The sequence below is a fragment of the Siniperca chuatsi genome, linkage group LG16 (genome assembly GCF_020085105.1).
Source record: "Siniperca chuatsi isolate FFG_IHB_CAS linkage group LG16, ASM2008510v1, whole genome shotgun sequence".
Taxonomy (NCBI): domain Eukaryota; kingdom Metazoa; phylum Chordata; class Actinopteri; order Centrarchiformes; family Sinipercidae; genus Siniperca; species Siniperca chuatsi.
The window spans coordinates 21,821,605-21,837,102 of record NC_058057.1 but is presented as its reverse complement, the minus strand read 5'-3'; the positions used below and the strand labels follow the sequence as shown (position 1 = coordinate 21,837,102).

At 39.2% G+C, this 15,498-nt stretch overlaps 1 protein-coding gene across 2 annotated transcripts in view; it reads left to right on the top strand.

Annotated features, from left to right (window-relative positions):
- Positions 1 to 15,498, top strand: part of LOC122862594 (nesprin-2) — a 94,334-nt gene that overhangs the window by 28,343 nt on the left and 50,493 nt on the right. For both annotated transcript variants that reach the window (XM_044168034.1, XM_044168033.1), the window contains 13 exons: positions 995 to 1,106; positions 2,171 to 2,335; positions 2,500 to 2,832; positions 2,981 to 3,117; positions 3,643 to 3,772; positions 5,693 to 5,863; positions 5,956 to 7,782; positions 10,577 to 10,747; positions 11,930 to 12,085; positions 12,236 to 12,477; positions 12,599 to 14,636; positions 14,756 to 15,090; positions 15,215 to 15,359. In XM_044168034.1, the coding sequence (XP_044023969.1) occupies positions 995 to 1,106; positions 2,171 to 2,335; positions 2,500 to 2,832; positions 2,981 to 3,117; positions 3,643 to 3,772; positions 5,693 to 5,863; positions 5,956 to 7,782; positions 10,577 to 10,747; positions 11,930 to 12,085; positions 12,236 to 12,477; positions 12,599 to 14,636; positions 14,756 to 15,090; positions 15,215 to 15,359 (5,962 nt within the window). The remainder of the gene's footprint in view (positions 1 to 994; positions 1,107 to 2,170; positions 2,336 to 2,499; positions 2,833 to 2,980; positions 3,118 to 3,642; positions 3,773 to 5,692; positions 5,864 to 5,955; positions 7,783 to 10,576; positions 10,748 to 11,929; positions 12,086 to 12,235; positions 12,478 to 12,598; positions 14,637 to 14,755; positions 15,091 to 15,214; positions 15,360 to 15,498) is intronic.

The following is a 15,498-nucleotide window of genomic DNA, read 5'->3' as shown; positions in this document are numbered from 1 at the left end:
AACCGTAAGCTTAGTTAAAACAAATAAATTTGAAGAACTGTAAATCTTTGGTTTGGAATTACTGATTTTCTGGGGTCAGTTTAAAGCCATAGCTATCAATACACAGTAAAATGTGCCAAAAGTTGGATGATCATCTCTATGGAAGCCCAGGATTCACGGTAAATGATGTTTTGACCTATCATCAAGCTCTGTAGTAGGTATCCCCCACATTTTTCAGTCCCTTCCTGTCCTTAGCTGCCCTACATTAAGCCTGTTCAAAATTGCTTGCTGCCTCACTTGTTCACCCCCATGAATAAACAAAATCCCATCTTGTTTCCTTTTTGCATAATGTGAGTTCACTTCTAAGCACTTACTCTCAATGGCTGCTGCTAGACACTTATGAAGATGCCGAAGTGAAGCTATACCTGAACATAAGGGACATGTTGGGTCCTCGCCTATCCATTTTCTAAGATTTTGGGGAGATGGAAGCACATCATAAGTTGCTCCTAGCATGAATCTAATCCTGACTGCTTCCATGCCCCACACTTCCCTCCAGCTAAGATTCTTCCTTTCTACACTTTCCCAACTCATCCACTGGCGCTACTTTGCCTGAGAGCCTGCTCATGCGCATCTAGCTGGTCTTGCACATCTTTGAGTTTGCCTGGAAGGCCTAACATCTCTATACTCTTAATGCCATCCACTACCTGCTGACTCAACCTCGAGATCTGCTCCTTATCACTAAGAGCTGCATCATACCACCTACCTAAACTTTTAACTTGCTTCTCTAACACTGTTGGAATTGCCTCCTCATCTATATAAAATCTCTTACTGGAAAGCACACCGTGTACAATTGAAATACTCCTCGCCTTTGGTACATGGTGCTGTAGTGATGTTTGCAAGTATGCCCTTATGGGTGGTAAGTGCTGCCCTCCCTCTCTTCCCCCTACGACCTGACTGTGAAATTTTAGTAGTATTGCATGAATGAGACTGAATCTCTGCTATTAACTCTTACCAGCCTGGCTGAACAGAGGAGGGAACTGGCTGAACAAAGCAGTGACACCATCGGGAAAGATTCCTCCTCGGCTGAGCTGGAGACCTGCTGGTCATCACTGAAGGCGGAGCCAAAGGTAAAACTTGATGTTCAAGTGATAATCATGGTTCAGTAGAGTCATTCCCAACCAGGGGTATTTGTAGCCAGGGAGTACATGGAAAGATTGTTGATTGATTTAAAAAAAAAAAACAACAAAAAAAAACATCAACATTTTTGTGTTTAAGAGGAAAATAAACATCCAAATAGGATCACACATTGGTGTGATGCTGATCTTTTGTAAATGTATTGTCACAGTAACCTTTTGTTGTAACACAATAAAGCCACGTGTTGCCATTTAGATTGCATGAAAACTAATTAGCAAGTTAAAATATTTAGCTAAAAGTAATGGATAAACAGTAGAAATATTTACCAAACATTTATTGATAAACAGGTGAAAAAGTCAGCAAGAAATAATGGATGCACAGTTGAAATTGTTAGCTAAAAGTAAACAGTTGAAATAGTTATCTAAATGCCCACAGTTCAATTCCAGCTGAGAACCTTGCATGTCATACCCCTCTCTCTCTTCCCTTGTTTTCTGTCCACCTCTATATTGTCCGATCTAATAAAGATGAAAATGCCAAAAAATTATCTTGATTGGATAATGTATAAACAGCTGAAATAGTTGGCTGTAAATAATAATAATAATAATAATAATAATAATAATAATAAATAATAATAAACTGTTTAAATAGTTAGCTAAAATAAATGTATGAATAATAATGAATAAAAATGTTAAATAATTAGCTAAAAGGAAGTTGAAATGTATTATCCAACAGTAACAGATAAATGGTTAAAAGATCCAACTTCTCCCAATCAAAATGAATGCAAACTTGACTAAACCGATATAAACATTGAAAATTGTTGTATGAAAAAACATTCAAACAATATTCACTTTATGTAGTGTAACCATCCATTATAAACCAGTTTTAAATGAACACACATGGAACATGACAGGTTGGGTCAATGAAGCTCATCTGGTGGGATGTAGGGGAACGTCAGACGAAAAGGTTGGGAATCACTGATTTAGTATAATCACAATAAGTCTGTGAAATGATATATAAGCCCTCTGACTGTGGCTTGGTGTGCCTGAAATGTCCACAGGGTGTGTGTTCCCACCTCGGGGAAGGTGTGTGTAATGAGGAACATTTTAGCCAGTTGCTGCAGGACTGCCACCATAAATTGACATCCCTGCAGGAAAGAATGTCAGCCTGTCAAGCCCAGAAAGACAGCTCAGCAGGACTGATCACTGATGTGCCAGCTCTGGAGGTGAGGTCTATTAAGTAAACTGACCCGGTGAATCATGTACAAGCTCTTTTTATTTCACATTCCTTCTGCATTAAAACTATGCATCCATTCAATCCATCCAATTTCCTAACATTAAGCCACCTATATTGTACTCACAACATGTTTCTGTCACTCTCTCCACTCAGGCTTTGCTACAAGAAGTAACAGACATAGACCTTTTACAAATTGTAACATTTAAGGACTATATCATAGCCAGTTCCACAGCCGAGGCCCAGGCCAGCATCTCCCAGCAAGTCAGCAACCTCCAAAACCACCAGAGGGCACTAGACAGTAGCATCAGAGAAAGTCTGGCACTGCTCACAGAGTACAGCAACCAGACAGTTCAGCAAGTGAAGGACAAGGTCTCGTGTGTACAGACAGCCCTGAAAGACCTGGCTGAACATTTTGGAAATCTGTGTGAGAACCGTGATGTGTTGCCTGATATCAGCCAGCTCAAACAACAGTGGTACACAATACAGGTATTGTTAAAAGATTATATGAAGTGTTGCTTTATCCCTGAATAACAAGTTCATGGAGAAATACATACTTCCATCTGTCCACACACCTATCTTAAACACACTCACACAGGAGACAGTATCATCAAAGAAGCATATATGTCTCTCTCAGGATTGTGATACCAGGCTGACAGAGTTGGCTGCAAAAGTTTACGACCTGCAGAAGACTGGAGAGTCGAGCATCACACAAGAAACGCTTCCTACAGGGGTCATTTTGACTGTTGATGCAGTTGCTAAAGATCTTGACAGGTACTTTATACATTCCTCATTTCAAAACAGAAAAGATGCATTCCTCAGACTGATTAATCATCCTATTGTTTAATCAAAGATGCATCACATGGATCCATGGATAACTTAAAGGTACCAGGTGTTTTAAAACCAATTGGTCATCACCACATTAATGTTAAGACACAAATAACAGCAGGGTAGACTTATCAGGGGAAATCAGATTTCTTTACATAGACTTTCCTGTATACTTTTATTTATTCCAGAATGACCGTTCATGGAGGTATAAGGACATAAATCCATCTCAGAATTGTTTGGATTTTGTTTTATGCCACAAATCAGGAAGAAAGTCCTCTTCCTCCAAAAAAAGTTGAGCCTATGATTGTTGGAGTGGGGTTGATAGAAAAGTAATTTCCAATGTAATTATTTAAACTCATTCACAGTTATGCCAAAAAAAGGGTTGGAGGGATGCTCTAAATATTTGAACACAACACTCATTCAATTTTCCCAAAATCATTGGTTGTTCTCTCTCTTATGTTCTCACTGTAGCTTTAGGTCCATTTTTCTACAAAAGAAGCAGGAGTGTGCCGAAAACACTGCTAACAGGGTGAGGCAGGTCATCAGCCAGCTGCAGAAGTGGAGCAAAACAGTACATGCTGAACCATCATCACCCAGCCAGGTAAAACACACAAATGTGTCCATACGTCTATCTATTAATCAATTTATTAAAACCCAGAATATTAACAAATATGCACATTACAGGCTTAAAAAAAACTTGCACAGTTGTAATTTTTCTTTACAATATTAGATGTATTTGCAATAAATTTACTGAAGCTATAATCTCAGCCAACCAACCTAAACAAGAAATTAAATCTCATTCATTCAATTCAATTTAAAGGAGAGGCTGATTTATTCTATGCTTTTCCTATTGAAAGAAAAGACCATGAAAAGTTCAAAAACAACAATGGGTTTGCTTTTTTTTTTTTCAAAGGTTCAGTAGTTGCCTAAAACAGCTGGGCACTATAGTTTTTAGCAAACATTACTCAAACAGGAATAAATGGTGCATTTGTTGAGCACTATTTGGTCTTTTTGCGTGATTTGTTGTCAATTAAAAAAAACTGAATATGGCCACCCTTATCCTGTAATGTGAAATTTTAGTATATGTAGTCCACTTTATAAACCACATTAGCATATTCATTGTCTATAAACGTTTTAAGGTTGTTTCTCAACATAATTTTTCTGTTCCACATAAAATACAACAATGTAGCCAACAGAGTCTACTTTGCCATTAAAATTTAAACCAGTTCTGAGTAATATCCAAAAAGAAATAATATAAAAAAACTGAGTATGCTCAATTTGAACCAGCCCTTGATGCTGTTGTCTGTTGCCTCAAACTTGTGGAACATAAGTTCAAGACAGTGAGTAGTTAACACAAATGCAAAAAAACTAGCCATCCAATCCCATTTGGACCTGCACTTTGTGTTAATACCAAGACTATAATCTTTTGCTGTGTCTGGCTTTGGACAGAAACCCATGATTTTTGTACCCAGCAGGACTTTCACATCTTTTGTAGAGCAGTTCTTAAAATGCCACAGGTCTGCCCTCTACTCTAAGGCGAATCTTGTCTTCTGTGTGGTACATGGTGAACATAATAGATCTAGTGATTACTAAAGATCATAAACATGTTGTGACTCATTTTCCCATCAGCCTTACCATCTGCCACTGCCAAAACCTCTGAAAGCTTAACCCCAACTGTGCTATTCTTGTTTTGCCAGTCTTCTTAGTGATGGTCTTAGTTTGTTCATGTACAGTAATTATACTGATGTCTATGAAATAATATGACAACCATTTATTTATGGTAAAATGCAAAATGATGTACCTTTTCAGCATGTATATCTAAGCATTGTAACAACTATATAAGATTTGGGGTTCATTCTTGAAGGATTCCTAACCTGACTGCTATATGCTATATATATCTACATCTACTGGATGGACAAACGTTCGGACAAACATTCATGATTTCCAGATTATATATCCTTATGACTTTTCCTCTGAAATTCTGTATTAACATTCATGTTCCTAACAGGATAAATTGTAATAACTTTTGTGATCCATTAACTTTTCATCTAGCGCCAACATCAGGCCAAAATTTTAATTTCTCCAAAACTTTGGTTTATGACCAAATACTTACAAAACTAATGGCATTCACATCAGGTTCAACTTTACTTTGTGTTTTGTGCTAATTAGCAAATGTTAGCACACTAACACACTAAGTTAAAATGGCAACAATGGTAAACGTCATACCTGCTGAAAATCAGCATGTTAATAAAATTACAGCCTCACAGAGCCGCTAGCATGGCTGTAGTATCTCGGGGCACCAAACCAGACGGGCAGAGCAAATTTCAAGATCAGGAAAATGCAAAACTGTCAGAGCGCTGCGTGGCTGGTCGTTACTCTGCCCCGAACATAGGGCCCTTTGTCTTGTTCACACAACTTAGATCAATGAGCTCAAAAAACGCTGAATACTTAAATTCTGAAATATAGTTTACCAGTGTAAAGGTCTTTTTTTGAGATTATATATCTATCTGTGCTTTCATAGGCAGCTTTGGATGAGGGTTTGTGGCTTCACCAAGCTCTTCGTGAAGTGCTCTCAGAACGAGATTTTCTTCTAAACTGTCTGGGAAGAAAAGAGACAACACAACTGGAAAAAAGTGCTTCAGATGCTCTCAGTGAAAGCACACCTGCACTTGAAACTTTATCTAGATGCCTGGTAGGTTTCTCCTCAGTCACAGAATTTTACCATCCAATGTAATAATGATGATAATATAAGGATGTGGTTAATATTTTTGTTCAATTTAATAGGTTTCCCAGGTCAGTCAAGGTCACTGTGAAGTGGAATGGGACAAAGAATTGTCAAGCAGAGTTGTTGAAGAAACTTTTAGAAGTGAAAGTGATGCATCATATTTAGCTTCACCTGATGAAACTCTGGCCTTGTGTCGTCCCACTTTCCCTTCTGCAACAGACAACAAGGAAAACTCTGAAAGTGATCAGAACGATAAAATTAAAACCAAAGGCACTTTGGAAACAGCCAAAGAAGATGCCTTTGTCCCTAATCGGTTTCCATGTGCAGAAATCCCAGATGCTTTCAAATCAAAAACCCAACAAGAATCACAACAGTTAACATCAACTCCACCAAAAATAAACTTGAAGACTTGTCTCGGGCCAAAAGATGATACTGGAAAATTGAACACTGATAGCAGTCCTTTAAGCAGTGGGCACAGGACACTTTCTGGAAATAACGCAGTACTTTTAATGCCAGACTCGCTTCCTACTCTCAACAAGAGTTTAATAGCTCGGCAAGAGAACACTGAACCATTGCAGGAAGACGCTACCTCAACCCAGGACTCAAAATTGTCAGCTATAGGCACAGACAATGCCAAAGAAATCAATTCACCACACTGTGTCACATCCCCGGTTGGATCCCCAGCGACAAAGCCAGACAACTTCTCCCTTTCTGCCCCTGAAAATGTGTCTGAACATCTAGCAACACAATCAGAGACATTTAAAGCAGTTACAGATGCTCAAGAGCAAGAGAATCACTCTGAGGAAATCAGTGTAACCCCAAAGAAAGTGTTTTCAATAATGGAGCCACACAACATACAGAACAATGAAAATGTTGGTTCAGATGCACTCAGTTTTTCTCAGGGAGCAGTGCTGTGTGATGCAAAGCTTACAGATGTTTCAAGTATAGGATTTCCTGAGATTAAATCTGGACTCTTTACAACATTAATCAGTCCCGAATCAGACAAAACAGACTTGAAAATCCTTCATCTAGCAGCACAATCAGGGGCATTTAAGGCAATTACTGATGCTCAAAAAAAGGAGAAATGCCGTGAGGTGTTTACAGTGATGTTGGACGTGGAGCCGCCTGAGTTCCAGCCACAGGACATGCAGCAAAGGGAAAATGTTGGAACCAGCAGTCCAGATGCACTCAGATGTTCACAGGGAGCAGAGCTTTGTGATGCAAAGCTTACACAAGTTTCAAGTATAGAATCTCCTGAGAAGAAATCTGGACTCTTTAAAACATTAATCAGTCCTGAATCAGATGAAACAGACTTGAAAATCCATTATTTAAAGAGTCTTGCATTAAACGAGTCTCAAGTGGCAGACTCACTGCCAGAAAACCCCTTGGCGGTTGTAAGTACAGAATTGGAGGAGGTAAAATCTACAAGTGCCAAATTATCATGCAAAGAAAACTCAGAGGCCCATGAATTTAATGAGGTGTTGAATTCCTCCAAATCATGTGGCAGTGTTGCGGAGTGTCAGCTCACTGGTACAGAAGCAGCATTTCTGGTTGTTAAACAAGAGGAAAAGACAGATTTCTGTCAAACTGAAGAGCAAACAATGAGCTCAGTCTTGTGCACTGTGGAGAGAGATGCCTTAACTGAAACACAAATACCTGCTGGTGCCAATAAACAGCTGACTGTTGCTGACATTGCACAGAGTACAGGTACAGAACATTTGGAAATGGCAGAGGGGGAAAACACAGAAGAAGCAAATGACCCTGAACACCCGGAGTCCAAACTTTCAAAAGTGCCAGAAAGACGAGACAAAGCTATGCTGCCAATTGAAGAAAGTGAATTGAAGGTACCTGCATCGCTGGAGTACACAGAGGTGACACAGGGACAGGTAGATGTCATATTAAAACTCTCTGGTAGAAAAACTGTCTTTTTGGTGCAGTGGTTTCCCAACCTGTGCAGAAATGTAGTAATAAAAATAATATAACAGACTGACAATGACGTCTGAAATGACAATGACTGGTGAAACAGTTGATATCTGAACTTCTGTGGATTATTTTGATAAAATCTTGATATATTTCAAAGTATTTTTGTGGCGTTTTAGCCTACAGTAGTAGTAGCACATAGTAGTGAGCTAATAGGAAATGAGAAGGCAGAGAGAGGGTGGGAGGACATGTAGCAAAGGTCCCCGCTGGACTCAAACGGGAAATTGTAGATCTCTAGACCACCAGAATGTCCCATAAAAGATCCTGATATATAACTTAATATAAAGATGAAAATAAAATTTGGAGTTTCAAATCAATATCATCAATGGCTGCTCTCTAGCTTTTAAAATCATTAGAGCAACAAACTCTTAAAGTTAATTAAACTTAGTTTTTAACCTGCTGAATGAATTTGAACAGTGAGAAAAGGTTTGTCACTCCTGCTGACAGAAGACCTGGATATCCCACCAAAATGCACAGTCCTTGCTTTCCTAAATCACACTCATCATAAATGTCAAAGGTCTTCTTTGACATTTACAAACCATTTTTCTTTCCTTATCTTACCTTCATGTTAGAAAGGGTCTGTGTTCAGTGAAACTTAGGTATTTCTGACATTTTGCGAGTGTTATTTCATCCTAAATTCAACTCTAACTTTAGCTGAAACTTATATGTTTTAAGTATATATATTCCACCCACCATTTGGCATTTGAATGTCGTAACATTTTCCAAAGTCTAGTCATACAGTTTTGGCATTCATCTTTTTGTGGAACATTGTTCATCCAGTGGAAAGAAATGTATTTTTCTCATGATAAATGGATGAAATCCATGTTGCACATTGCCTTGTTTATTGCACAGAATTTATTATAAACTGCAAAATGACGCAGTAAAGTGTGTAACAAAAGTTAAAATTGCATGTTAAAGAGTGTAAACAAGCCTAACTAATATACTCCAACATTAGACCCTCAGTCTCTACAAGGAAAATCTACCAAAAAACCTTCAGAAGGGATCCCCCACCAGCTCAGCCTGTAGTAGCTCCCAAGACAGATAAGAAATGAGGTATGAAAGAACAAAAGGCAAAAATAAAGATGAGGCAGAAATATGGGTCTACAGACAGGTAGGCCTGTACTGACATCCAGAAAAACAAAGGAAGCACATACTGTTCACTGCCAGGGGGAAAAAAAGCATGAGACAGTTGCCTGAAAGATAAGACAGATTTACATGTTGCTACTTCACTGCTGTTAATGCTTGTAATTTTTGGTAAACTGTCAATATCTGCAGAGACAGTACAATTCCTTGCTAACACCTTAGCCCTTGACTTTGGCATTTATATCATCAGGGGACCACTCAAAACCAAACTTACTGCTGGTGATGCTTACACTGCCTGCCACATAACAAAGTAAATTTGCCAGAATGTTTTCATTTAGAGCTCTTCAGTTATTAGATGTGTTTTGCCACAGTCCTCAAAGGAAATGAGGAATTTCTCACCAAGACAACCTGTCATTATTGTGGGTAATAACAGTGCAGCTTCTCTCTGTAAACAGCTGACAGTTGTTTCTAAGGATGAATGCTGAGTGTCCCAAAATGTTCCTCCAAATGCCAAAATATTTGTGTTTAAGAAACCATTAATAGGCTTCCTGACACTTATTTGACTGTTAAATAGATTTAGGGTGCTGCGCTGGAGTAGTCAACAAGTTGTGTGTATGAACGACAGTTCCAACAATTACAGTCTGCTTCTTGGTAAAACTGCCTGATTTTAGAGTGATCATGATTCAGGGGGCAGTTCCCATAAAATAACATTTAAAAAATAAAATGTAATTACAGATATCTCTGAGTTCTCCTATACCTATTTCTTTTGTTAATTTTCTAATTGCAGATTAATTAGATACACACGGCTTTAGTGTACTTTAATATTTCTGGTTAAATCTAATCTAGTGTTCAGAAACTTTTAACATAGTGTACTGTATATCCAATCTGTGAAAAAGTATTCATATATATGAGAGGTTTTTACTTCAAAACATTAAGGAATGCTCTTTCAGACTGTAGTTGAAAGTACATTAAGCTTCTAGAAAGAAATAAGTGTTACCTTCATCATCAGAAATACTTTATTTACTTTATCATCTTCCTTTTAAATTTGTTACATTGGTCATATGCACCTAAATGTTGACACCACTTTACATTGTCAAGTATATATATTATTATTATTATTATATTAAGTCAAACTTGACTTAAACAGTATAAGATATTCTTCTTTGTACTGTTTTCCCTACAGCAAATCAGAAACCTGCTGTATGTTTTCAAATCCTCTTTCTGCTCTACCTGCACCCTGCCCTAAGACACACCTTGTCATGTCCAAAATATTTCAAAAAGCACCTCCCCTGTTTGTAATCTAGTAACCTAGCAGTTCATGCCATGTTTTGGTGTTTGCCCTGTCTATCCAAGTTATAACAGATCAGTTATATCTTTAAAGAAGCAAGGGAGGCAGCACTTTGTAGATGAATAGACTGAGTCCTTCTCCCTCAGGGCAGACTGCTCCCTACTCAGGCACATTCTTGTATTAACTGTACTGACTCGCCGGGCCACCGTCAACACAGTAATATTTACCACTGTGGAGCAAGGGAAAACAGGAAGCTATGTTATCTGTGGACAAACACGGGGAAGAAGGAGGCTAAAATGTGACACCACCCCTGTTTTCTGTGTATGTAGCCTCAGATCCAAGAAAGCATGGAGCCTGAGAGGACGGCGTCAGGCTTGGCAGCTGATCTGCAGGCCGGGGAGACGGCAGGTGGATCACCAGAATCCTACAAGCACAAGTCCACCATGCAGGATATTTTGTCTGAGATCCAGAACTTGGTGGAAAGAAGTAATATAATAAACGTGAGTATCAACTGGTTTTGATTGGAAAAAAAACAGCTTGCTGCACCCCTCTGAGTTAGATCTACTGTAGGCTTGCTATGTTGCAAAACATAGTGCTATATGCTACTGATTTGTCGGAACTTTTAAAATGTGTGTACAAAAGGTTACATTTTGAACTGATTGGAGGAATTAAAGTAAAAAACAGAGGTTACTAAATTACTGTTTGAAAATCATCATTTAAGCATTTGAGTTTATGATTTTAAATATATCTGCATAGCTCAAAGTGTCCAAAAAAGGGCAATAGGTCAATTATAAATGCATTAAACGGTGAGCAGAAAAGATTAGTAGTGTTTTTGATTGATGTTTGTGTATCCCCATGATGCTGCTGACAGGAAGATCCACAGGAAGGACCTATGAGATACAATGATTTCCTGCAGGGTCATTAGTGGGTCTATTTACTCACAGTACAGTCTGTGCCTTGCACTGCCACAGTTTTACTCTTTTTTTTCTTTTTTCTTTTTTAATGTCAAGTGCGATGGTGTTTAATTTTGCATCATGTAGACATATATATCCTTGAAACAGAAGAAAACTAAAAGATGTAAACCAAGCAAACTAAGACAGGAAAGCAACTTTAGGGTCTCTGGTCATTTCTGGTGCTCTTGATGACCATTTTGTAAACAAGTCATTTTAAGCCTGCAATTAGGCTAATGTTTTTAAGTTTGTAGACAGGAATACAGCAAACTGTAATCTGATTACCTTGTTTGCTTTTTTTGCCTGTATTTTGCTTGTTTTTCAACTGCTTTTCTACATTATTGTTATTAAAGCTGAAATGATTAGTTGATTAATCCATTAGCCAATCAACAGAAAAGTAATCAGCAACTATTTCAATAATCAGTTAATCATTTGTCATTTTTCAAGCAATAATACCAAACATTCCCTAGTTCCAGCTTCTCAAATGTGAGGATATACGATCATTTTTGGGTGTTGGACTGTTGGTCAGTCAAAACAAGCCATGTGAAGACAACTTGGGCTTCTAGGAAATTGTAACGTGCATTTTTCACTATTTTCTGCCATTTTCCAGACCAAATGAATAATCAATTAATTATGAAAATAATCTGCAGATTAATTGACATATGGTGCTGTCACAAACTTTTCATAAATAGTTTAAGGACTGTTTTTATTTTGTTTGTTATAATGTTATAGCGGACACCACATATTGATTTGAATTGGTACCTGAAGTCATCTCCTGGTGAACCAGAGATTCGATTGGTACGAACTGTACAAAAAGTTCTGGTATGTCGCTATCAACCAGCACAACTTGATGTCACTGCAATGGTCAAACAACTGCAGGAGGCAGAAGTATGTACCCCTTTTCCTTCGTTATGACAAATGTAAACTGACCTTTTTTCTAAATGAAGTAAAATATAGACCTGTATCTTTAATGTGGGATCTGCCATCGCAAAAATGAATAATGTAAAAAAATATTTTTATCTGTTCTGTTTACTGTAGGATTACAGGCGCTATGTGCAGGAGCAAGTGGTTACTATGAAAAGCATGAGTGCTGCCAGGATTTGTGACCCAGATGCCTTAAAAAGTGCTGAAGGACAGTGCAGTGCTGCACTGCTGGATGCCTCTGCCACAGTGCAGGTCAAAGCAGCACAGCTGGATCAGGTCAAACAGTATCACAAACAGATGAAGCTCACCAGAGCTTTCCTGGAAGTTCTAGCTGTTGAGAAGGACAAAATGAGCTTGTGAGTAATTCTTTCATTTGAAAGTAAGCTTACTGTAGTTAACATCATTATAACTTATTAATATTTGTTTGTGTACCTGATACACAATACACTCATATTCTTTTGTTGTGGGTTTTATTAGAAATACTTTGGGAAGCAGTGCCATTCAAGCTGACAAACTCCATGCCCTGCTGCAAACCATGGTACAGAAAAAAGACATGATGGAAGAGCTCCTCCAGTTAAGTAGCCAATTGTCAGTCCAGTTGAGCGATGCTGAAAGTTCAGGTGCTCTTCTTGCCCAGCTTGGAGATGTCCAGGAGGAATGGAGGCTTTTAGAAGGAAGTATCAAAAGAGCTCTGCAGCATGCCTCAAGCTCCACCTCTCAATCCTCTCTACTAATAAAAGAGGCCGAACAGCTTAAAGCCAAGCTTGAAGCCCTTCAGACATCCAACTTTCAAAGCCATGACAGCAAAAGCGCTTTAGAATTTGTTTGTCTGACCACAGACCTAAAACTGTACAACCAGCTTTATCTGCACTTACAATCCCAGTCAGATGCTCTTGTTCATTTCTCTCTGGGTCAAAAAGAGAAGGATGAGATCAAATGTAGTCTTCAGGAACTTGGGTCCTTGCTAAATGTCACCAAGAGCAAGCTTAACACTTCCAAATACAGCAGTGGCGGCATTTCTTCAACTAAGATCAACAAGCAATTACAAGACTTGATGATGTGGGCCAAGCAGGCGGAAAACCACATCTCTATTGTGAAAAAGTTAGCTCTTTTCCCAGAGGAGGCTCGTATTCAGATTGTTGAGATGAAGAAATTTCAGACTGATATTTGGTTAAGAAGGTCCAAGATGCAAGTAGAAGTGGAGCAGATGAAAAATGTAGCTTCTGATATGGAAAAGGAGGAAAGTGACCAAGTACTGAAGACAATAGAAGATCTGTATGAAGCCATTGCTGACAGCTTGGATCATGTTCTTGGCACAATGAAAACAAATCTGCAGGAGAGGGAGAAATTGTTATGCCAGCTTGCTAGCATGGATGCCTGGTTAGCAGAAACACATGCTAAAAGAGACCCCTGCACCCATGTTGACAATGTTTCAAAAGCTGACATCAGAAAGCTGGAGAGCGAGCTGAAAAGTCACAAATTAGCCACAGTGGAGATAGAAAGCCAGCTAAAGCTGGTGGAAGCAATGGTAGAAGGTTGCAGGGAAATAGCCGTAGGGTTGAGTCCAGGAGAGAGCCGCTACCTTGTCAACAGACTGTCAGGCCTTTGGACAGAATTAGATGGATTGCTAGCTCATGAGAAAGCAACCAGCTGGGAATTGGAGGAGCTGATTCATGAGCAAACCTCTTCTGATGAGGAGTTATCAACCATCCAGGCTAGTTTACAGCAAATTTCCATTGATTTGGCGCAGCTGAGGTTCCCTTTAACACAGGAAACCCTTTCAACAATTGCACATTTGAAGCACATGCTAATGGAGCATCAGTGTCAAGTACAAGAGCTTCAGCACTGCCAGGAGGCCAAGCGAAGCTCCCTGCTGTGCACCATTGGGGAACTACAAGACCAGTGCAAAGCACTTAGTATTAATGTCTTTGAGCAAGACAAATATCTTCACCTTAGGAGACAAATGGAGGAATCTAGGGACATTGCCAAAGAGCAAATCCAACATGCCAAAGATAAAACGATCAGTGTGGGTGAGAGGTTCAGACTATGCCAAACACTTTTGGTTGAACTTCCTTTGGTGAAGACACAGTGTCAAGAAGCAGCAGACCAATTGGAGGCCATAGCTCAGGACTTGTACCCATCTGAGCTTAATTCAGAGAGGCAGAGGATTCAGAGCACTGTGGAAACTTTAGTCTCCTTGGAGTATTCTGTCACAGATGATATCAAAAACCTAGAGGCCAAGCTTCTGCTAGGTCTGTGTTTTTCCGCCGAGCTTCCTGCCTTAATAGAGCTTTTCCAAAGAACAAGAGAGGAGCTGGAGGGAGCCGAACCAGTAAATCCAGATGAAAAAGCCATAGATATTGCACTACGAAGGTATTGGGTTATTTGGAGAAATATGGAGTCTGGGATGAGGGTGCTGGAAGGTCTGGGACGGAAAGAAAAAATTAACCTGAAGAACTACAAGGACCTGTACTCTCTTAAGGATGCAACCATGCAAGAGTGCCATTTACGAATGGTAAGCTTAAATGTTCAAGGTTAATCCAGCCTACTTTTGAGAATTTTCAACTTTCCAATTCATGCTTTTGTGTGTGGCTTCTCTAAACTGTGCTTGATAATTTAACATGTATCCAACAGGAGAGTTCATCCCAGGCTAGAGAATCCTTGAAAGATTACCAGTGGGCTGCTCAGGGAGCAATACGCTTCCTCCATAATGCTGAAGCCACCTTCTTATCAGCTCCTGGAGGGTTTTTGGACTGTACTGAGGAACAGAAACAGACTCATCAGGCTCTAGAAGCTCTTGAAGATGGATTTCAGGCTCACATCTGCCACCTTGTGGAACTGGTGCCCCAACAACCCTTCCTGTCCCGCCCAAAGACTGAGCAGCTCCACATCAGCATCCTCAGTCAGTTGTTGGTGGGAAGAGCCATACTGGAGGCCCAAGCCCAGCTCAGGCTGGAGACCTTGCAGAGGTACTGGCTGTCCTTACCTCACTGAAGCGTTTCTGTATAGTTTTTATCTTGCGTTGTTGTGATTATTTCTGTTTTTCTTGTTCATAATTTTAAGTAAAAACACCTAAAGACAAAATTTTCACAGGTGTGAAATAAGACAACAAAGCCACAGGAAGTGTCATGAAGACATACGACAACATCTTTCAGGACTTGAAGCAAAGCTTTCAGAATGTGCTGCAGAACAAGTGACCTCATATGACAAATGTGTTGCCCAACAAAAAAGAGCTAAGGTAGGTTTGATGCATCATTATTTTGCTGTGATTAGCAAATGTTTCAACATGCATTTGTGTACATACACTGGATTTTGACAATTTACAATTGTTAGCTTTTCAGCCATGTTAACGGCATGGCTCTATAGATGGTAATGTT